The 24,475-nt window shown below is 39.4% G+C and overlaps 1 protein-coding gene across 5 annotated transcripts in view; it reads left to right on the top strand.

The window, feature by feature from the left end:
• Window positions 1-24,475, top strand: part of C21H3orf67 (chromosome 21 C3orf67 homolog) — a 277,954-nt gene that overhangs the window by 248,143 nt on the left and 5,336 nt on the right. For all 5 annotated transcript variants that reach the window (XM_030801948.1, XM_030801947.1, XM_030801951.1 and 2 more), the window contains one exon: window positions 14,705-14,817. In XM_030801948.1, the coding sequence (XP_030657808.1) occupies window positions 14,705-14,817 (113 nt within the window). The remainder of the gene's footprint in view (window positions 1-14,704; window positions 14,818-24,475) is intronic.

Here is a 24,475-nt window from a genome sequence, read left to right on the forward strand (position 1 = left end):
TTTTACCCTAAAAACAAATTTTGAAAAGCTTACTCTGGTTTGGATTATATGGAGTCCAGATTGGCTAGAGGAAGAACACAGGAGCGGTGCTAGGAACACAGACTAGGATAATGGCAATGGGTGTGGAGACACATATTCAAGAGCTAAGTCTAAGACTTAGTAAGGTATCCCTAAATATTTCCAGCACGTCGCCACATGGAGAAACTTTCAAGACCTCAGATTCCCCGTTGTACTAAACCAAGCACTTCCATCATCCCAAACTGGTTTCCTCTTCCCAGTTTTCCAATTAATTCAGTGGTGCCAATACTGTTTCATTCCCCTACCATCCAGATTTTAAACTTCCTCATTCTCTCTTCAGACTGGCTTCTTCCATGTGACAGGAAATGGGATCACCAGTGGCATCTGAATTTCACTTTGTTTGGCTCCCATCTTCATTGTGAGACTCTCTCTTTTTCAGATCCAGTTTGAGAAGTTCCAGGGAAGCACAGCAATTGGCCCATATTAGGTTGGGTGTCCACCTCTGGACCAATCTGCTCCAGAAAGCCATGTGTTTAGAGATGGCTATTCCAAGGAGAAGGGGGAGGAAGGAGTCTTGAACAGTCCCTTAGCTCTCTCCTACTGTATCTTGAAAAAAGATTAGAATTGTTCCTTAGCCATAAGGGGTAAGGGTAGGAGAAATGCGTATAAGTAAAAAGAAAACAGATTTTAGCTCAACATGAGGAAAAACTCTTGAACAGCCAAAACTACTTGAAGATGAAATGCGATATTTGAAAGCAGTAGGTAGACAGTTTCTGATGGTAATCAAGCATAGATTAGATAACCACGTGGTGGGAATGTTGTGGAAGGGTTTCAGAACATCGATGGGGGTTATTCTTCAACACTAAGAATCTGGTTAGAGACTTCTGAGGAGAATAAACAAAAATTAAACAACAGCATCTTAATACTTATTCAAGTCCATCTTAAGAGATATATGAAAGAGGGCATGGTGGCCCACACCTGTAATCCCAACACTTTGCAGGCTGAGGTGGGAGAATCGCTTGAAGCTAGGAGTTAGAGTCCAGGCTGGGAAACATAGCAAGACCCTGTCTCTATAAAAAGTTTTAAAAATAAGAAAAAAAGAGATATGCAAAAGAGTTCCCAACTTATATTTTAAGATCCCTTCTTGAAGTGGGAGATGAATTCTATGAAGAAATGCTATTGAGAGCACTTTCTATATGTTTTAGTTTTTTTTAAAAGGAACACATATTTTCTTAGTTTTTTTAAGCTAGTAAATATGTTTCTGAGTCAACATTCTGCTTCCTGAGGTAGAAAATTAAATTTTTCTTTCTTGGCTATAAAGAAGCAGGTGTGTGTCCCTGACCTGTGTGTGTATATTGAACACATGGTAAGGAAACAAAAGCATGCTTTTAGCAAGGGGAGAAAGAGCAAGATGGAAGAAGAATGCAGAGTGGGTTACAACAGCAGCATTATTTACTGTTATGGAGACTTTCAATACCAAGTACCAGTCAGTATTCTTGGCTAAGAAAGAGACTGTTTGAATAGTCATACATTTGGCAAATATTGAGGGAGAAGCTACTGTGTGCCAGGAACTCTGCTAGGAGCTAGAGTCTAATGGGGGTGCGACATTCATCAAATGATCAAACAAATGAGGTTGTAATTATGAGCTGAGATGAGAGCTCTTAACGAGAAGATCACAGTTGCTCTAAAAGAAGGAGTGAAAGGAACTCAACTAGATTGAAGAGGGGATGTCAGCGAAGATTTCCCAAGAGTGTGATGCTTTAGCCAAAATACAAAGGCTGGGTATGAATTCACCAGGCCAAGGGACAGTAGAAAGAGGGGAGGAAAGCATGGTCTAGACAAGGGGACACGGCCTGGGCAAAGGCCCAGTGATGGTAGGGAGCATGGCACACTCTAGGAACAGAGAGGACCAGCGTGGCCAGAGCACAAGGAGTGTGAGGGAACATTGTACCACATGAGGTTGGAAAAATACGTAGAGACTAGTCTATGGAAAGCCTCAAAGGCTAAGGTAAGGGTTCTGGTCTTTCTTCTGAGGATGATGGCTTCCCAGTGACACTGGGAAGACACTTTGAAACAAGAGATGGACATACTGTCAAGTAATTTTGGCTGTAGTGTGGAGAACAGAGGAGAAATGAAGCCAGGATGAGTGAATATGAGGGGATCAGGTAAGAGATTTTGCTACAAATGACACAAGCCAAGATAGTTGCTTAGACCTTGGTGATGGAAGGGGAGATGGTGAGAACGGTGGATTCAAAGCTACTTAGGAGAAAAATCGGCAGGAATTTTCATAAGAACCTCAAGCATTGTCTACTTCATGGTTCCTTTCACTAAGGCATGGGTCATTGAACTATAGCCTGTAGGCCCAAATCCTACCCACTGCCTGTTTTTGTAAATAAGGCTTTATTAAAATCCAGCCATGCCCATTCATAAACCTATTGTTTCTGCCTGCTTTTGCAGTACAACAGCAGAGTTAAACAGTTGTGACAGAGACCTTTATGGCTCATAAAACTAACACATTTTCTATCTGGCCCTTTACAGAAAAACTTTGCAACGCATGGATTTTTCACTACTTGAAATACCATTTCCATGATATCCCATGATACATAAGTTCTTTATTTGGAGCCCAGACTATCTCTGACCTCCTGAAATTGGAAGTAAAATTTGGTATTTATGTATATATTTTTTGGAAACAGTTTTCACCAGCTTTTAATAAGAATCTATGAATTGTCCCCAAAAATGAGCTATCTCCTAGTCCTCTCCCCAGTCTGTTCTCTGGCCATAAAAGATTTTTAAAATCTAAATTTCTTTCAGTGAATAAGAAATGTACACTGGTACTAAATGATAAATATCATTAAGTGTGGATAGACATTGCTGCAAATTGTTAAATTCCTAATATAAGATCCCCAGTGAAAATGACCCAGAGCTTTATGATAGCAGGTAGCTCAGTGCTGTAATTGAAAGATGTATAATAATTATTGCCATGTTTTAGATTTCTGAAATAATGACTATGCCAAATAATTACTTAAATGTGTACAAGATTGTAGACAGTTCTATTGCAAGTAAATTCCTTCACAGGAACAAATGGATGGGTATAGCTCATCTTTTGTGTTTTAGTTTGTTTTTTTGTGGTTTTTTTTTTTTTTTTTTTTGGCTAGAATGTGTTCTCCATCAGACCATGACTCTTTGAGTGTAGGAACCAAGAATAATTTATCCTGAAATCCCCATACATCCTGGCACACAGCAGTTCAGTAAATGCTTACTGTATACATAAAGAGATGATTAAGCTAACTTGCTCTTATATAATGTTATGTGTATGTGTGTGTGTGTGTGTGTGTAGATGTATATATGTGTGTATACACATACAGTATGCTTATAGGAAGCACATTAATAAAATAAATGTATGTAAAATTGTCTCATAAACACAATCTTGTTTTTAGACAAAGAAACTGGAGCCATAGTCTATCTTAACTGAGGACATTGTCTTCAGTTCTAAAGGTATCTGATTCAGCCCTACTCAGGCAATGTCCACTGTCTAGCATGCAGGTTGAATGAAAACAATGTGGTATTCCTTTACGGCCAAGATTTTAGTATTAAATCAATCTGTTCATTATAAGAATTCACAAGATAGTATTTATTCTTCATCTGTTCAATATTTTTATTTGTGTATTTAATACGAATCCATGGTCTTGACTCTTGAATAAAGCACCTCTTCTTGCAGAGTACTCAATATGTGCAGGTGTGCCTAGGAGCCCTCTCCCTCCAGTTTCAAGAGGAGGGTAAGGGTGGGAGACATACCTGAGTCCTCAAGAGGAAGGAGGAAGAGGAGGCTCCTTCCTGCATGTGCTCAGAGAGCAGGCCTGACTGAAAGGATGTTTATCTACCCAAGGAACTGGAGGCTTTTCATTACAGGGAGATAGAGTAAGTCTGTGGCATAAAAGGATTATAGTCTAGTGGAGCCAAGATGGCCAAATAGGAACAGGTCCAGTCTACAGCTCCCAGCGTGAGTGGCGCAGAAGACAGGTGATTTCTGCATTTCCAACTGAGGTACTGGGTTCATTTCACTGGGGAGTGTTGGACAGTGGGTGCAGGACAGTGGGTGCAGTGCACCAAGCGTGAGCCGAAGCAGGGCGAGGCATTGCCTCACCGGGGAAGCGCAAGGGGTCAGGGAATTCCCTTTCCTAGTCAAAGAAAGGGGTGACAGATGGCACCTGGAAAATCAGGTCACTCTCACCGTAATACTGCACTTTTCCGGCAGTCTTAGCAAATGGCACACCAGGAGATTATATCCCACGCCTGGCTCGGTGGGTCCTACACCCACGGAGCCTCGCTCTTTGCTAGCACAGCAGTCTGAGATCAAACTGCAAGGCGGCAGCGAGACTGGAGGAGGGGCGCCCTCCATTGCTGAGGCTGGAGTAGGTAAACAAAGCGGCTGGGAAACTCGAACTGGGTGGAGCCCACCGCAGCTCAAGGAGGCCTGCCAGCCTCTGTAGACTCCACCTCTGGGGGCAGGGCATAGCCAAACAAAAGACAGCAGAAACCTCTGCAGACTTAAATGTCCCTGTCTGACAGCTTTGAAGAGAGTAGTGGTTCTCCCAGCACGCAGCTTGAGATCTGAGAACAGGCAGACTGCCTCCTCAAGTGGGTCCCTGACCCATGAGTAGCTTAACTGGGAGGCACCCCCCAGTAGGGGCAGACTGACACCTCACACGGCCAGGTATGCCTCTGAGACAAAACTTCCAAAGGAATGATCAGGCAGCAACATTTGCTGTTCACCAATATCCGCTATTCTGCTGCCTCTGCTGCTGATACCCAGGCAAACAGGGTCTGGAGTGGACCTCCAGCAAACTCCAACAGACCTGCAGCTGAGGGTCCTGACTGTTAGAAGGAAAACTAACAAACAGAAAGGACATCCACACCAAAACCCCATCTGTACGTCACCATCATCAAAGACCAAAAGTAGATAAAACCACAAAGATGGGGAAAAAACAGAGCAGAAAAACTGGAAACTCTAAAAAGCAGAGCACCTCTCCTCCTCCAAAGGAATGCAGCTCCTCACCAGCAACAGAAAAAAGCTGGACCAAGAATGACTTTGACGAGTTGAGAGAAGAAGGCTTCAGACGATCAAACTACTCTGAGCTAAAGGAGGAAGTTCAAACCCATGACAAAGAAGTTAAAAACCTTGAAAAAAAATTAGACGAATGGCTAACTGGAATAACCAATGTAGAGAAAGTCCTTAAAGGACCTCATGGAACTGAAAACCATGGCACAAGAACTACATGACTAATGCACAAGCCTCAGTAGCTGATTTGATCAACTGGAAGAAAGGGTATCAGTGGTGGAAGATCAAATGAATGAAATGAAGCAAGAAGAGAAGTTTAGAGAAAAAAGAATAAAAAGAAATGAACAAAGCCTCCAAGAAATATGGGACTATGTGAAAAGACCAAATCTACGTCTGATTGGTGTACCTGAAAGTGATGGGGAGAATGGAACCAAGTTGGAAAACATTCTGCAGGATATTATCCAGGAGAACTTCCCCAATCTAGCAAGGCAACATTCAAATTCAGGAAATACGGAGAACACCACAAAGATACTCCTCAAGAACAGCAACTCCAAGACACACAATTGTCAAATTCACCAAAGTTGAAATGAAGGAAAAAATATTAACGGCAGCTGGAGAGAAAGGACAGGTTACCACAAAGGGAAGCCCATCAGACTAACAGCTGATCTCTCGGCAGAAACTCTACAAGCCAGAAGAGAGTGGGGGCCAATATTCAACATTCTTAAAGAAAAGAACTTTCAACCCAGAATTTCATATCCAGCCAAGCTAAGCTTCATAAGCGAAGGAGAAAGAAAATCCTTTACAGACAAGCAAATGCTGAGAGATTTTGTCACCACCAGGCCTGCCCTAAAAGAGCTCCTGAAGGAAGCACTAAACATGGAAAGGAACAACCAGTACCAGCCACTGCAAAAACATGCCAAATTGTAAAGACCATCAAGGCTAGGAAGAAACTGCATCAATTAACGAGCAAAATAACTAGCTAAAATCATAATGACAGGATTGAATTCCACATAACAATTTTAACCTTAAATGTAAATGGGCTAAAGGCTCCAATTAAAAGACACAGACTGGGAAATTGGATAAAGAGTCAAGACCCATCAGTGTGCTGTATTCAGGAAACCCATCTCACATGCAGAGACACACATAGGCTCACAATAAAGGGATGGAGGAAGATCTACCAAGCAAATGGAAAATGAAAAAAGGCAGGGGTTGCAATCCTAGTCTCTGATAAAACAGACTTTAAACCAACAAAGATCAAAAGAAACAAAGAAGGCCATTACATAATGGTAAAGGGAGCAATTCAACAAGAAGAGCTAACTACCTTAATATATATGCACCCAATACAGGAGCACCCAAATTCATAAAGCAAGTCCTTAGAGACCTACAAAGAGACTTTGACTCCCACACAATAATAATGGGAAACTTTAACACCCCACTGTCAACATTAGACAGATCCACAAGACAGGAAGTTAACAAGGATATCCAGGAATTGAACTCAGCTGTGTACCAAGCGGACCTAATAGACATCTACAGAACTCTCCACCCCAAATCAATAGAAGGTACATTCTTTTCAGCACCACACCACACCTATTCCAAAATTGACCACATAGTTGGAAGTAAAGCACTCCTCAGCAAATGTAAAAGAACAGAAATTATAACAAACTGTCTCTCAGACCACAGTGCAATCAAACTAGAACTCAGTTTTAAGAAACTCATTCAAAACCGCTCAACTACATGGAAACTGAACAACCTGCTCCTGAATGACTACTGGGTACATAACGAAATGAAGGCAGAAATAAAGATGTTCTTTGAAACCAACGAGAACAAAGACACAACATACCAGAATCTCTGGGACACATTCAAAGCAGTGTTTAGAGGGAAATTTATGGCACTAAATGCCCACAAGAGAAAGCAGGAAAGATCTAAAATTGACACCCTAACATCACAATTAAAAGAACTAGAGAAGCAAGAGCAAACACATTCAAAAGCTAGCAGAAGGCAAGAAATAACTAAGATCAGAGCAGAACTGAAGGAAATAGAGACACAAAAAACCCTTCAAAAAAATCAGTGAATCCAGGAGCTGATTTTTTGAAAAGATCAACAAAATTGACAGACCGCTAGCAAGACTAATAAAGAGGAAAAGAGAGAAGAATCAAATGGGCGCAATAAAAAATGATAAAGGGTATATCACCACCGATCCCACAGAAATACGAACTACCATCAGAGAATACTATAAACACCTCTATGCAAATAAACTAGAAAATCTAGAAGAAATGGATAAATTCCTGGACACATACACCCTCCCAAGACTAAACCAGGAAGAAGTTGAATCTCTGAATAGACCAATAACAGGCTCTGAAATTGAGGCAATAATTAATAGCTTACCAACCAAAAAAAGTCCAGGACCAGGTGGATTCACAGCCGAATTCTACCAGAGGTACAAGGAGGAGCTGGTACCATTCCTTCTGAAACTATTCTGATCAATAGAAAAAGAGGGAATCCTCCCTAACTCATTTAATGAGGCCAGCATCATCCTGATACCAAAGCCTGGCAGACACACAACAAAAAAAGAGAATTTTAGACCAATATCCCTGATGAACGTCAATGCAAAAATCCTCAATAAAATACTGGCAAACCGAATCCAGCAACACATCAATAAGCTTATCCACCATAATCAAGTGGGCTTCATCCCTAGGATGCAAGGCTGGTTCAACATATGCAAATCAATAAATGTAATCCAGCATATAAACAGAACCAAAGACAAAAACCACATGATTATCTCAATAGATGCAGAAAAGGCCTTTGACAAAATTCAACAACCCTTCATGCTAAAAACTCTCAATAAATTAGGTATTGATTGGACATATCTCAAAATAATAAGAGCTATCTATGACAAACCCACAGCCAATATCATACTGAATGGGCAAAAACTGGAAGCATTCCCTTTGAAAACTGGCACAAGACAGGGATGCCCTCTCTCACCACTCCTATTCAACATAGAGTTGGAAGTTCTGGCCAGGGCAATCAGGCAGGAGAAGGAAATAAAAGGTATTCAATTAGGAAAAGAGGAAGTCAAATCATCCCTGTTTGCAGATGACATGATTGTATATCTAGAAAACCCCATTTTCTCAGCCCAAAATCTCCTTAAGCTGATTAGCAACTTCAGCAAAGTCTCAGGATACAAAATCAATGTACAAAAATCACAAGCATTCTTGTACACTAATCACAGACAAACAGAGAGCCAAATCATGAGTGAACTCCCATTCACAATTGCTTCAAAGAGAATAAAATACCTAGGAATCCAACTTACAAGGGATGTGAAGGACCTCTTCAAGGAGAACTACAAACCACTGCTCAGTGAAATAAAAGAGGATACAAACAAATGGAAGAACATTCCATGCTCATGGGTTGGAAGAATCAATATCGTGAAAATGGCCATACTGCCCAAGGTAATTTATAGATTCAATGCCATCCCCATCAAGCTACCAATGACTTTCTTCACAGAATTGGAAAAAACTACTTTAAAGTTCATATGGAACCAAAAAAGAGCCCGCATCGCCAAGTCAATCCTAAGCCAAAAGAACAAAGCTGGAGGCATCACGCTACCTGACTTCAAACTATACTACAAGGCTACAGTAACCAAAACAGCATGGTACTGGTACCACAACAGAGACATAGATCAATGGAACAGAACGGAGCCCTCAGAAATGATGCCGCATATCTACAACTATCTGATCTTTGACAAACCTGACAAAAACAAGCAATGGAGAAAGGATTCCCTATTTAATAAATGGTGCTGGGAAAACTGGCTAGCCATATGTGGAAAGCTGAAACTGGATCCCTTCCTTACACCTTATACAAAAATTAATTGAAGATGGATTAAAGACTTAAATGTTAGACCTAAAACCATTAAAATCCTACAAGAAAACCTAGGCAATACCATTCAGGACATAGGCGTGGGCAAGGACTTCATGTCTAAAACACCAAAAGCAATGGCAACAAAAGCCAAAATTGACAAATGGGATCTAATTAAACTAAAGAGCTTCTGCACAGCAAAAGAAACTACTGTCAGAGTGAACAGGCAACCTACAGAATGGGAGAAAATTTTTGCAACCTACTCACCTGACAGAGGGCTAATACCCAGAATCTACAATGAACTCAAACAAATTTACAAGAAAAAAACAAACAACCCCATCAAAAAGTGGGCGAAGGACATGAACAGACACTTTTCAAAAGAAGACATTTATGCAGCCAAAAAACACATGAAAAAATGCTCATCATCACTGGCCATCAGAGAAATGCAAATCAAAACCACAGTGAGATACCATCTCACACCAGTTAGAATGGCCATCATTAAAAAGTCAGGAAACAACAGGTGCTGGAGAGGATGTGGAGAAATAGGAACACTTTTACACTGTTGGTGGGACTGTAAACTAGTTCAACCATTGTGGAAGTCAGTGTGGCGATTCCTCAGGGATCTAGAACTAGAAATACCATTTGACCCAGCCATCCCATTACTGGGTATATACCCAAAGGACTATAAATCATGCTGCTATAAAGACACATGCACACGTATGTTTATTGCAGCACTATTCACAATAGCAAAGACTTGGAACCAACCCAAATGTCCAACAACGATAGACTGGATTAAGAAAATGTGGCACATATACACCATGGAATACTATGCAGCCATAAAAAATGATGAGTTCATATCCTTTGCAGGGACATGGATGATACTGGGAATCATCATTCTCAGTAAACTATTGCAAGGACAAAAAACCAAACACCGCATGTTCTCACTCATAGGTGGGAATTGAACAATGAGAACTCATGGACACAGGAAGGGGAACGTCACACTCCAGGGACTGTTGTGGGGTGGGGGGAGGGGGGAGGGACAGCATTAGGAGATATACCTAATGCTAAATGACGAGTTAATGGGTGCAGCAAAACAACATGGCACATGGATACATATGTAACAAACCTGCACATTGTGCACATGTACCCTAAAACCTAAATTATAATAATAAAAAAAAACCCAAAAAAAAAAAAAAAAGAAACAGAGACACAGAAAGGTTAAGTAACTTGCCTGAGGCCATACAGATGGAAAGTGGCAAATTTGGGACTCTAACTCAGGTCTACTGATCTACTGGATTCCTACGACCATGCTCTTTCTACTAAATCATGATTTTCTACTGTGTCATGAGACCTCAGGGGGCTTAGTAAAGCCTGTTTGGAAATTGTATATATATGTGTGTGTCTGTATATGTACATGTATGTATGTGTATATACATGTATATATACATGTATGTATATAGTGTATATACATGTATATACTATACACACATATACATACATACATACATAATTTTTTATTTTATATAGATAAAATAAAATGCTATACATATATATAAAATAAATGCTTGAAACTAAAAAAAAAAAAAAGCTCTGAAAAGTCCTGCAAGAAAAATCCTGTATGATTTTGTTTAGCCCAAAGTTTTTTATATTTTAGTTAAAATAGAAACCTTTCTTTTACATTATACTTTTTAAATGCTTACTTAGTAAAAAGCTAAACAAATGAGTTAGTTGCTTCGATTAAAAATTTCTTAATTGTATAAAATCTTCTAAATCTGTGTTAAAATAACATTACTCGTCAAAATAACTCTGTACTTTTTTTAAAGAGGTAAAATTAGATATACCTTATACCAGAACAAACTCACACCATATACCAGAATAAACTAAAAATGGACCAGAAATCTAATTGTGAAAAATGGATCCATTTAAGTAAATGGAAGAAAACATGGGTGAATTTCTACAGAACTTGGTTGTAGGGAAAGGCTTTATAAAAATGATCCAAAATACAGAGACAATTTTTTTTAAATGGCTGATGCCTTTGACTACATAAAAATAAAACCTTTTGTGTGGCACAAAGAAAAACCACCATAAACAAAGATAAACTATAAAGTGAGGGAAAGATAAAAAATCTGATAGAAGAAAGGGCAAAAGATGTGAACAAGCATATATATGGCACATGCATAATCTATGTGTGGGTGTATATATGTATGTACACGTGTATTAGATAAATGCCCTTAAATATATGAAAATACAGTCAACTCCACGTATAATGAGAACAAATTCAAATCAAGCCTACTTTAAAGTATCAATTCTCACCTCTCAGATCAGAAAGCATTAAAATACTTGACAACATATTCCTCTAAGTTGCTCTCGGGAAATCAGCATTCTCATACATTGCTGGTGAGAATGAAGACAGGTTCAACCCTTGTGAAGGGAATTTGCCAGTATCTAATAAAGACAAGTATACATTTACCTTTTGTTCCAGGAATCCCACTTTTAGAAATTTACCTTTTCAGGATTTACCTCTAAGTGTACAAAAATAGACATGCCCAAGGTTATTCATTGAAGTGTTCATTGCAATCATTGCAAAACATTGAAAACATGCTCAAACATAGAAGAGGGTGAAATGAATGATAGTACCTCCATAGGGTAACGTATTATGCTGCTGTAAAAAAAGGTTGAGGAATCTCTCCATGAACCGGTATGGAATGATTTCCAGGATAAATTATAAGCTGAAAAGATAAAAGTACAAAGGAGTACTATAATATGCTACCTTTTGCATAAGAAAGGGAATAAAAAACAGACATGTATCTGTTCAGTTTTTGCAAAATGAAACACAGAAAGGCAACACCAGAACTAATGAAATTTATTACCTCTAGAGGCGAGGGTAGGAATAGAGTAGAAATTATGAGGGGATGGGAACAAACAGGAAGAGATAGGAGGATGTGACTCTTACCCCAAATATGCCCTTCTGTAGTTTTGACTTTTGATTGTTAATGTTATATGTAATCCAAAACAACAACAAAAGTAATAAAAATCAACAAGAAAGGAGAAAAAAAGCCTAAAATGTAACACAAAAGGAAGCAAATGACTTTCGTTGTATTTCGAATAACTAATATACTCACATTGAAGATGGGGAAAAAAGAACCCAAGTCAGTTTTGAATATGGCATTTTAACCAAAGAAGAAAAATATCTGTAAGCAAACTGAGAATTTGAGAGAGTAGGTTTAGGGTAAGTATTTGTTGTTTGTTTTGACTGGCAATTCTGAAGCTACTTTCAGTAACTTCCATAATTCAGGAAGTAAGTAAATATCTTGAGGATACTGAGGGCCAGTTTCCTCACTGTCAGAAGGGGGTTACAAATACGGAAAGAAGAAAGATGAGAATGAACCAGTGGTATTGGATTAGTATTAGAGGAACCAATGGGAGTGCACAGTTACAGAGGTCAGGGATCATCAGATGTTTTCAGTAAAGGAGCAGATAATAAATTACTTAACTCTGCCAGTGTAGCACAACAGCAGCCATAGACAAACATGGCTGTATTCCCATACGTTTTTATTTATGGACACTGAATTTTGAATTTTATATGATTTTCATCTGTCATGAAACATTATTTTAATTTTTTTAACCATTTAAAAATGTAAAAACCATTCTTAGTTTGCAAGCTAGACACAAACAGGCACTTGGCCCATGGGCCATAGTTTGCTGATTCCTGTTTAGATATATATAGGTAGGTCAGTAGATAGGTAGATGAAGAGATATAGAGCAAATATGATAAAATGTTAGAGGTGGGGAAACTGGGTGAAGGACACTGATTCCTGTTTAGATATATATAGGTAGGTCAGTAGATACGTAGATGAAGAGATAGAGAGCAAATATGATAAAATGTTAAAGGTGGGGAAACTGGGTGAAGGATATACAGTAGTTCTTTATACTCTCCTTGCAACTTTTCTATAAATTAAAAATTTTTTAATCACAAAAAGAAGAGCACTGTACTTTTCATAGCTACTGCTGAAAAGGAAAAACGTTGATCAAATTATTGACCTAAGAAGTGAGTGTCTTACATTTCGTAACATTCACACAACTCCCACCTACACTTTCACCCCTGCGATTATATAGTTTCTGATTTGTAGCTGGGGGTGTCATGATGTGATAACATTATTTTCTCCTGTTCATCCTTGTTCTTCATCACCCTTATTGAGTAATGAGGTCACTGGGGTGGTAATTTGTATATGACCTTATAATTTCCTATAGTGCAGGAATTTTTTGGTCTGCTATAATTAAGTAGCCTAAATGAACAGTGCTTATCAGAAAATGCCCCATTAGCTTGGAAGTCTGCGACAAATCCTTTCTGATGCCCTTAATGTGTTATTATGAAATTCAATTACACAGCATGCTCACCTTGCTTATTTCACCAGCCATAATCTAGTGATAGCTATGGTGAGCAGTGACTGAAAGTATTGTAGAATATTATAAGTAGGAATTAGGTAATTTTGACATTAATATGCTTTTTATGCTGGAAAAGCAAATAGTTTGTAAGGAAAATCTCTGTTGTATAGACTGTTAATCATTCTACCATCCTTTACTGGTTTAGTTCCAACAAAGTCCATTTCTACCTTGGTTTATTTATCATTGTAGGTAAGTCCACACCATGATCTTCATTGATAATGAAGATGATAGTGGTCAAAGCTGAAATTTATTGAGTGCTAATTCTGTACCCATATTCACACCAAATGTTTTTCTTCAGTTTTTTTCTGTTTAATCCCAACACTCAACTCTTTTGGTATTATCTCCTTTTCACACATGAAGCTTAGCAATGCTAAATGACGTGGCCAAGTTCTTACCATAGGAAGCACGGAGCTGGAATTGGCCTGCAGAGCCAGTGCTCTTAGCTGTTGTCTAGGACTGTCTCCCATTGTAGATTAATACCATAGGAAGTACAGAAATTTAGAAAGAAATTATTTAGTTATAAAGACGCACTTCTATTGAGAAGAATAAGGTACATGATAAAGGGCACTAATAGCAGTGCAAGAAATAGAATTCACATTGGAAAACCTCTTACATCCTCCTGCCTGCTCCTTACCACTAATGAAGCTCAGTGGTAAGTTTAGAGATGAGAAGGGCTTGAAGTAGAACATGCAGTGACTCAAGCCTTCTGGATGTCACCAGCTTGAATTGTACCCCCCAGGTATCTACGAGAGGAAGAAAGAGACTGGGGAAGAGTGCAGTAGGAAGGAAAGTAAAGAGATGAGGAGATGCCCTCACTCCCCATTCCTTTGCCTTCACTGCTCGAAAGCCCTGAGTTAAGAGAGACTGACTCCCACCGCTGCTGGGGTCCATGGCAGCTGCAAGACTGACTTCAGTTCTGAGTCACCTTGTGGAGTGTGACCATCCATGACATGTGGCATGTGACTTTGTCAGGCTTTCTTACCCAAAGCTCATACGGAGCTTCATCTCAGCTACGTTTCCTCTGACTTATTGAAATAATTTCTTATGTGAAAAGAACTCTGCTGTAATTTAATGGCAACAATAATAAACTTTTGAGAGGAATATTCATTTAGTTGAAGTATTTCTCAAACTGGCTAGTTAAGTGATTGACTCCATATTAACCAATTTACAAAACTGTATTTTGATATCTGGACATCTGTCTTTCTGAAATATGAAGGAGGAAAAAGTATTTCTTTGTGGAAGCCCCAGGGAACTGAAAATCCGTGGGAAACCTAGAATCTATATATGGAATTCCAGACATGCTCATTCACTTTGTTTTCTTTTTAGGGACTGGTTAAATATGTTGAGCCCACCAATTGTTCCTCCCAGTCAACAGCCGGCTGAGCAGTGTCCAGATTCCTCTGAAAGTTTGAGTGTTCAAGGTGGGAATATGAAAAACAGTATGCATAAGAAAATAGAAATAATTTACCATAAATAGAGAGAATCCATCACTTTGAGATGCCACTGTTTTTATTAAACGTTGATCACTTAGTCTCACACACCCTAAATGAGGTAACCTGAGCCTCATTTTTTAGAATAATGGGTTCTTTACAACTATAAAGAAGATGAAAGAAATTTCCCTTGTTCTTCTAAAGGTTAATACCAGGGCAAAATATAGTTTAAGGTATAAGAATATGGTTTGGATGTCAAATTGACCTTCATCTGAATTTCAGCACTACCAATTCCCACTGTGTGACCTTTATGAATTTCGATTACTACATCTATAAAATAATACGAATAATAGTGCCCCCCCGATTGTTCTTGTGAAGATTCAATGAGGTGCTGTATATGAAGCACTTAGAATAGTGCCTACCAAATACCAGCTGTTGGCGTTATTATACAGCAGACACGATATTTCAACATCACTCAGTTACCTGTTTCCATGAATGCAAAGATACAACCTTTGCATTAAAGCAGAAGTTGTCACGTAGCTACGATAGGTATTAGTGATAAAAATCAGAAGGAACCAGGAATGAAAATTTGCCAGGTGTTCGTTTGGTTGGCGTGAGTCATAAAGATGAACCATTAGTTTCTGGTTGTGAGCAGGGAACTTGACTGTCAGGTGTGCATGGTGGAGGAACATAAAAGAATCTCTGGTGAAAACTGAGGAGTTGAGATGGCAGAGGCATGGGGTAATCTCAAGTGCATAACTGGAGTGACAAATAACCTCAGAGTGGGGCTCTCTCAGACAGTTTTCTGGGTTGAATTTTGAAGATGGAAATGTTATATCTGAAGCTTTAAAAAAAGTGGAAGTGAAACCAATATAAATTGCTCCAACAAAAGTGCCAGGTTTTTTTTTTCCCTAACTGCCCCAGGGAAAAAAGTAGAGCATCGCATTTTTCTTCAGGTATGGAGAATTCAGAGTGAGAGCCCATATATCTGAGTTATACGTTTTGGCCACCCAAGGGATGGAGATGTCTCTGTGATTTACTATCTAAAATAGATTATGCCCCTCAAATTGGGAATCTTTTTGGAGGTGTGCATTTATAATTACTTATGACAGAAAAATAGAATCTTGGCTGTCAGGAGGAAACCTTGCTGTGAGGGAACAAATAATGTGTTATGTTATGTGTCCTAAATAAGCCACAGGAACTGAGAGCGTGGTCCTTGAGCAAAGGCACCCAAGATATATACTAGCGAGAAACAGCTGGAAGGATGTCTTAAAGTCACCATTGCCAAGCCCGGTTCTGACAGCAGGAGCTCAGTTATGTTGAAGCTAAACAGAACTTCCATTGAGGGCAAATTCAGAGAATTTTAGAAATGTGCTGGCCAATGTTATCCAGATCAAGCATCCCTTCTGCCTGTCACCCTGGATTTTTATCAGCTGTCCCCTGGCCCTTTTCTCATATGCTTGGGTGGTTTGTAGTTGATTAATGCCTCCAAAAACAAGCATTTTCTATTTACTCATCTTCCCCTTTTCTGATAAGCTCGAGTGGTTTGTAGTTAATTAACACCATCAAAAAACAGTGTTTCCTATTTGGTTAATGGCATGTTAATTGCATAGCTTTAAGCAGCATAAGACAGTCCATACTTACCAGTATGCTGAGATAGTGTTTCCATCTGTTCTGCTAAAGTGTCAAAGAAAAATTATGGGCTCAAGTTTCCAGTTTATATCATCAGAAGTGGAAGGGAAGTATGGATGTGAGCAGTCTGGAACCCTTCCTGGGTTCTTGTTGCACGACGCCATTCATTTAGCACTTACTTTATGCCAGACACCAAATCAATCATTACATTTAGCCGTCACACCACCACCAGGAGGAAATTGTGTGTGTGTGTGTGTGTGTGTGTGTTACAGCTGAGGAAACTGAGACACAAAGTTCTCAAATGACTTGCCCAAGGTCCCATAACTACTGAATCACAGTTAGGATTTGAACCCAAGCAGCCTGGCCCCAGAGCCCAGCCATTATATTTTTATCCTTTGTGGATTTTGAACTGGGTAAGTAGATTACCTACTAAAAATATATGTATATATAAAACGAGGAGTTGAAATATTTTTCCATTAAGAGTTTCTGATCTACAGGAAAAGCATTAATTAAATATCTCAAGGGCTCTGTGGCTAAGTTCTTTAAAAAACAGAGAGATACCTCTGGTCACCTGTCAGCCCTGAGCCTGCCCTCCTCTCCTCCCACCCATGCTCGTTAGAAATGACGGGTAGCCACAGTTGACCAGATCTAAGGCAAGGCCAACGGAGTGAACAGCTGAATGAAGGGCAGGATCATTGGATATGGAACTGCTGGGCCTGGGTATTTGCATGTTGCTTATCTTCTTAAAGGCCTTCCCAGACAGTCTTACCTAAGTAGATCAGTCTGCCACTCACTGTGTTCCCTCACTTCACCTTCTAACATGATCTGCATTGTGTTCCCTCACTTCACCTTCTAACATGATCTGCATGCCTTTCCACAGTTTGTAAATTTCGATTCGTCTACTTGTTTATCGTCTTTCCTCCTAAGTAGCCTCTGAGTTTTTAGGAGACTGTCAGTTTGCTCACTCCCGGATCCTTGGTGCCCTGTGCAAGTTCCGGCATATATTAGATTCTCTATGTTCTCATTAGAAAGGAGAAGAGAAGGAATAAAGGGAGGAAAGGAGGGTGGGAAATACTCTTTAACTCGTCCTTTTTTTTTATTACAAATGTGGGGGGAAAATGTAGAGCAATTCATTGAAATCTGACTTTCAATTTTCCCCCATTCCAATTTTTTTGGTATATTTGGTATATTTCTAAAATTTAATTATGAGAGTATTGAACTTTGACCCATACATTTTGGCAGTTAAAGAGTTATAGATCACCTTATGCCGTGGCTCTTAAACTTTATTCATAAGTAGTAACAACTTTTCCTTCAAGTGAAATCTCATATGGATTCCTCATGTATGGAAGAGATTAAAGCTCTGCTCTGGCTAAAGTGGGGGTTAGGATCTCAGAACCCTGCCCTGGGGCTCTGATGAACCAGTTAAAAACACTGATGTGGTCCAACCCCTCAATTTGCCTAAAGAGGTAAATGACTTGACCAAGATCAAATGCCGAGTCAGAGCCCTAACTGGGATTAGGGCCCAGGCTTCCCCCACATCAGTGCCCTTTCTACAGAACTATTTCACTTGAGGTGTGAATGTGGTGCCTGAGGACTCATTCACAGGGAAAGGTATCGCCCACCTTTGGACTTCTAAGATATAAATAATAATAGCTATTTATTTAATCTTCCTGTGTTCCGGGCCTACATGTGCACTTGAATTCTCACAATAGCCTTGTGAGGTGTGGATGCTATTATCATCCCATCTTCCACATGGTTACATTGGGACTTAGGGCAGTGCAGTGATGTGCTGAGCCATCATACCTCTATCAGAGATGGAGAGGCCAAGATGCATTTCTGCAGCTGGAGGAATTACTGCATTTTAACAGCAGGGAAATATACTCTGCCTGATAAATAATTCTAGAAAACTTGCCCCAGGCCATACAAAAGTAAATGCATGAGTTATATCTGGCCCTTGAGTCAGAGGTTCCTGTCCCCACTTTATTCAGTAGGAGTTTGTGTCACAGCCAGTTTCTGCTCAGCCAGAATGTCTCAAGTGCATGAATGCAACCTTCACGTGAACAGCCCGGTTTCCAGCACAGCCGGCCAGCAGGAAGAGCACTGCATTCGGATCTCTGACATCCCACTGGATGGGAAATGATCAGCTCTTCACAGCTCCTCCTGGGCTGTAACACACTTGCTGAATATCAGTTACCATCGGACACGGTGCCCTTAACACTTACTAAAATGTGTTTTCCTGGAGCTTGTGTGAAATGTAAAAACGGGAAGTTAAGATTTCAGAACTTATTTGAGAAAACTACTAAAATGACCTTTTGAAAATGAACCATACTTTGCTCAAAGAATAGTTGTCAGTTTGTTTTTGACATTTGTTCCTTTACAGTTATGACCCTTAAATTATTCATGCTTACCAGCTCCAAAATGGAATAATAACAACCTCTGTCTTCAGTCCTATAGCCCTATCTTGCAGTTTACATAGATTTTGAGTAAGAAAGGCATTCAGAAGGAGTTTGGGAGTTGCCTGAGTCTCATAAAAATAATATTCTTATACATTTTTTATGGCAAAGCCACACCGAATATTCCCATATGGACGTTGATTAATCTCCCATGAGATATAAATAGGTAGCAGATGCTTATTTTATAGATGTAATATCCACATTACTAGTAAAGAGTTTACAGAAATTTTATGGCTTCTCACAGCTAACCAGAAAGAAGGAATCCTCATGTATGGAGGAGATGAAAGCTCTGCTCTGGCTAAAGTGGGGTTAGGATCTGGCTGCCTGCTCTTCTCCAGCAGAGGAACTCTTTCACTGCCCTCCTATTAACTGCCACATAATTCTTTGACATTTACCTAATATTCTGAGTCTAAAAGTTGCTGAACAACTCCGGTACCCCCAGTGCCTAGTGTGGCTTCTAGGACACAGTAAATGCCCCATAAATATTTGATGAGTGAATGAGTGACTCTACTGGCCATAGGAAATATGAGAATGATTTGATCTGTTCTTTTGATCTTTTTTGTACCTCGAAGATTTATTTCAGATGCAAAGGAGACTTTTCCCAAAAGAGCAATTTTGGTGATATGAAAATAATAAGCCAGCATTAATAAAGCACCATTGTGTACCCGGCACTGTTTGGAATTTTTCTGTGCATTACCTCATACCTCCTCCCAACACTGCTTAGTGTGGGGTTATATTATGTTCCCACTTTACAGATGAGGTAAGGGGCTAGCCTGGGTCACAGACCCTGAGTGTGCATCAGGACACTGACCCAGGCCTGTCTGACCAGGGTGTCCACACCCTTAAATCCCACACTGTAGTATGACTACAGAATCCCTACTTAGGTGGATAAGAACCACATGACTGGAATATCCACTGCAATTTTTTTGATTTAGGAAGTTGTATTTTCTTGACGCTTTCTGGCTAAAATAGTGTTTACCTTGGTACTCTTCTTAGACCCATAGCACCCCCACCTCAGCTCTCAGATTATAAAATGATTCCTGGTATTTCTAGCATTCCTTTAATGCAGAGACCCCGCCCTTGGCCCTGTGAGTAGGGTGATATTTTCTCTTACATAGCTCTCAGGGTCCTGGGGGAGTCTTCTCTGCAGAAAGTGATTACAGAGGGGGGAAATCAGTGCCTCATTAGTATCAAGAGATGCCTTCTTTTCAGGGCCACCAGAAGTGAACTCTCCAGTAGAGCGAAACACATTGCAGGTGTCTGAGGCTCTTTCTCCTATTCCAGAACCACCCCACCTACCTATTCCCCACGTGCAACCCAGAAGGCTGGTCCCAGCTTTCCTTGCTGGAATTGGGATGCATTTTCCCATAGCTCAATGTTGATACCTTGCTTAAAATCAGGCTCCTAAGAGACTGGGCTCTGTTGGCTTCGGAGCTCAGTACCTTGGAGAGGTCACTTCCTTCACGTGTAACAAAGTGTGTTTAGAGTTGTAAACCACACAGTTACAACTGCACGTCTGAATCACTGCATATTTATAAGTAGAGACTACCTGGAAATAATGAAATTGTCATAATTCCTAATTAATGATCCAAATTCTTCAACATGTTCCCTAAAATGGCATTTTCCAAGTAAAATATAGCCACCAGTTTTTACAAAAGGGGTAATGTACCTATTGCCCAAATGACACCTGAACTATAATAATGCCATGTTACTTACCTTTCAGAAACAATATAGCCCTCTAATTGGAAGAAAGTAGCATTTCATTGTTTTCATTCCATTGTTGGTTGTCTTTCTCCCATTTGAGGGCACATATTTGCTGAGAACCGAAATTCAGCAGTTCACAGTGGACTTTCTCAGACTTTAGTGTGAGTTAATTTTGCCCTACTGTGAGATACGTTGGTGGTAGAGTTTGCAAGCACCCAGTACTCAGCAGAATCTTATCTAAAATGTCATCTTCATTGATCCTAAGGCTGACTGGCTCCAAATGGTGATCCCTCACTGTTGAATTGCTTAAACAATAGTGTGTTAGTATGCACATAAAAATACAGTCAATCAGTTCTCAAGATCCGTAGGAGAGAAAATACATTAACTTTAAAAAAAATGTAGATGGCAGTGTCAGAAAATTGAAAATCAAGTTCAATGTCTTGATTCAGAGATTTTAAATCTGATAAACTAGTGCCACATCATTTATTTTCAAGCTTGAAGAGACATCTTGGGTGTGTAGGTTTTCTATTATCTACAGTTAAAATGCATTAAATACAGATAATTAAACATTTATATTAATTGACTTTCAGAAGGTGAACTGGAGGGATTATTTCCCCGAGCTGATCTACCGAGAGAAGGGCAGCCCGTATTGCTGCATTCGATCTGGCTCCATTGGTTTTTCTTCTGTTATTGCCGTTAACCAATTTCAAAGTGGATGAGGCTGAAAGTTTGTAAATAGATTATTATCTGAAAGGTAATTTTATTTCACTAGAAATGGCTTTATTGTGTGTAGAAGAGAAAAAAATGTAATTTGGACCCCTATCCAGATGCTCTTAGTCTAGTAGCAGAAAATGGTTTTATTTGTTAATTTGTCCTTCTAGAGTTTCTGTAGCCAATCTTTAAATAGAGCAATTTAGCATTTTGAGGAAAAACAAACTCAGCTCTATCCAAGAATATAATTGAAAATTACCCCATACCCATCCACAATAATTACCTTTCAAAACATTTCCCAATGCTTGACATCATAGTGGTAATTGCATAACGATATTATAATTTCATTACATAGGGATTATAGTGGCAAAATGATGTAAGTTGGAGGCTTTGAAAATTAAGTTACAATGAAAACAAAACCTTTTATGTAAGTTTAAAGCACTTACTTCAACATAAAATTATACATAATCTCACCCAATTTTTGTATAAATGTCATTGTTGGTAGTTTTAAAATTCATCCATTTGAAGCTTTGGTACTAAAAAAACTGAAAAACCTATCTTAGTCCCCATGGTTATAATGCGTGAGGGTCCCGTTCTGTAGTGATATGTATTGGAACGAATGCATTTATATCGCAGTTATTGCTCCAGTTTGTATGCATTATGTAGCAAAACCTCTACTAATGAATTGGATCTACCTCGATCCCTTTGCAAATGGGTGATAAAGACCCATGGCCATTACAATGGTTGTTTTCATCTTGAAAGATTCCCAACTGGTTGTAAATATATTTTGTTTTCTAATTTAATAGCACCAGCTTAAAAACATATCTTTTTTGCAAATATAGGCACAGAATACACCGAATAATTATATAGCATATAACTCTTATGTGCCAGAGGTCAGAGTTCCCCACGACATGCTGATGGAGTAAGACAGAACCCAGTGGCAGTTCCCTGAGGGTTTCACTCATAATCATTTACCTCAGGGTATGTGATTTAAACATTACACCTGATGGAACAAATTAATTTTACTTTTGGAAATAATACACAATTTTTGGTATAAGAACTGTTTTTTTATTTAAAGATGAATTTATCATAATGTTCTATATAAAACTAATTGGGGGTCTTTCTATTTCTTTCAAATACACTATGTTTTGGGGTTGTAAAAAAAAATCAAACAGATTCAGTTTTCGGGTAGGGAATAAGGTATAAATGTACATAACCCTTTTTGTGTCTGGCTCACATATCCTGTTTTCCATGATGATGGTGATAACATTTACTGAGTACTTACTGTGTACATGTGTTGCGTGTTATTTAGTCCTCATAGGAACAATGACAGGTACTGTTATTATCTGTACTTTACATATGAGGAAGCTGGGGCTCAGAGCAGTGAATTTCCCAATATCCCACAGCTGTGATATGGTAGAAATGGGATTTGGACCTGAGTCTGTCTGACTGCATCGTCTAAACGTCATCCTTCCTGCCTCTATGAAGCCTTTTCTTCACACTTTAAGCTATATCAGTATTTCCATCCTGAGTCACTAAGAAAGTTATAGCCTATAGTTCATGATTTATTTTATTATCATCCCTAATAGTAACTATCATTTATTAAACAACTACTATGTGTGCTGTGTTATGCATATTACCAGTGTCTAATTTAATCTTCCTCAAAACCCCACCAAATAGGCATTTTTATTCCCATTTTGTAAACAGGGAAACCAAGGTCCGATGAAGTGAAATGATCTGTAGCTGGCTTTCAGGCGGTAAGCAGCCGAGCTTCCATTCACCCCCAGTGTATTGGATTCTAGAGCCCTTGAGTGTGCTTAGCCACTCAGCAGTAGAGCCTTCCAGTTTAATTCCTCATTAATCTTTAGTAGCTGCTTTTGTTTCATGTGTTTGTGTCACATTCACAACTAGACTATGCCCAGCTCAATCGCATAGCAGATACTAATTGATAAACTACTTTTATTCATTTCTCTCAAGTAGTCCAAACTTTAAAGGCATAATGGAGTGAATATCTGAAAATAGAGGATGTACATACTCTCCTTTGATGTGAAAAAGTGATCTAAAGGGGGTCATTTTCAATATGGAATGACCATTTGAGGAATACTCTCAAGGATAGAGGCAGGGCCCTGGGGACTCCGAAGACAACAGAAGAAGATAAAGGAAATGCATCCTTCCTTCTCTGAGTTCCTGTTCTTAGTTAGAAACTGTGCAGGGTGCTCAGGTCAGCTACCATTATTAATGTGGTTGTTAGCAAAGTCCTTTCATACTTCAGAGATATAAACTGCTGCAGCCCAGAGTCACAGAAGCTCATCAAAAGCACTACAGGGATCACTGGATCTGGTCCCCTGTTCTAAGCAGGGTTCATCTACAAAATTCTGCACAAATGTTTGCCCCACTCTCTGTTTCACCCTTTCCAGAGTACATGTTTCATTTGCTGGTCAGCTCTAATGCTTAGAAAATTCTTCCCTGTGCTAAGCCTCCCCCAAAAAATGGCTCCTCTTAGCTTCCACCTGTTGATCCTGTGGCTTCCTCCTGGAACCCCAGATTCTCTTAACTTCTCACTCCTATGCCACCCTTCATATGCTTGAATCCAGAAGGGCTGCTGTCACCTCATCAAGCTTTCTCTTTTCTGGAGTTAACAATCCCATTTCCTTTGGACTTACTGAACTGTTTGCCTCTGCCCTCCCCCAGGGACTCTCTCATCTTTAACAATATTTTTGAACTATGAAAAATCAGATTTCTTTGTTTCCAAACCTGACTTATTAAAAGGTAGGACACCTTTAAATTTTTTATTAGTCTTTTCTATGTCTAAATTCCTTCAATGTAACAGCTCCCAATTAAACATGTTACACCACTCTTTTAGCGTAATCAGGGTCTGACTGAATAGACTGGTACAAAGTACTCTGACTGGTAGAAAGAACACTGAACTCTTACTTTGGAAACTGAGAGTTTGTCCCCAGCTCTGCCTCTAACTCACCAACCAACCTCAGGTGAGCTGTTCAACTTTGTGAACCCTGGTTTCCTCATCTATAAAATGGGCATGATAAGTCCTGCCTATTCCACAGGGTCATGAGGGCCAAATGAACTACTACATGAGAAAGTGCTTTCTAAACCATCAAGGGCTCTACCAATTGAGGTATTAGCAAGCAAGGCAGATTTAATGATTC

Source organism: Nomascus leucogenys, chromosome 21 (genome assembly GCF_006542625.1).
Source record: "Nomascus leucogenys isolate Asia chromosome 21, Asia_NLE_v1, whole genome shotgun sequence".
NCBI lineage: Eukaryota > Metazoa > Chordata > Mammalia > Primates > Hylobatidae > Nomascus > Nomascus leucogenys.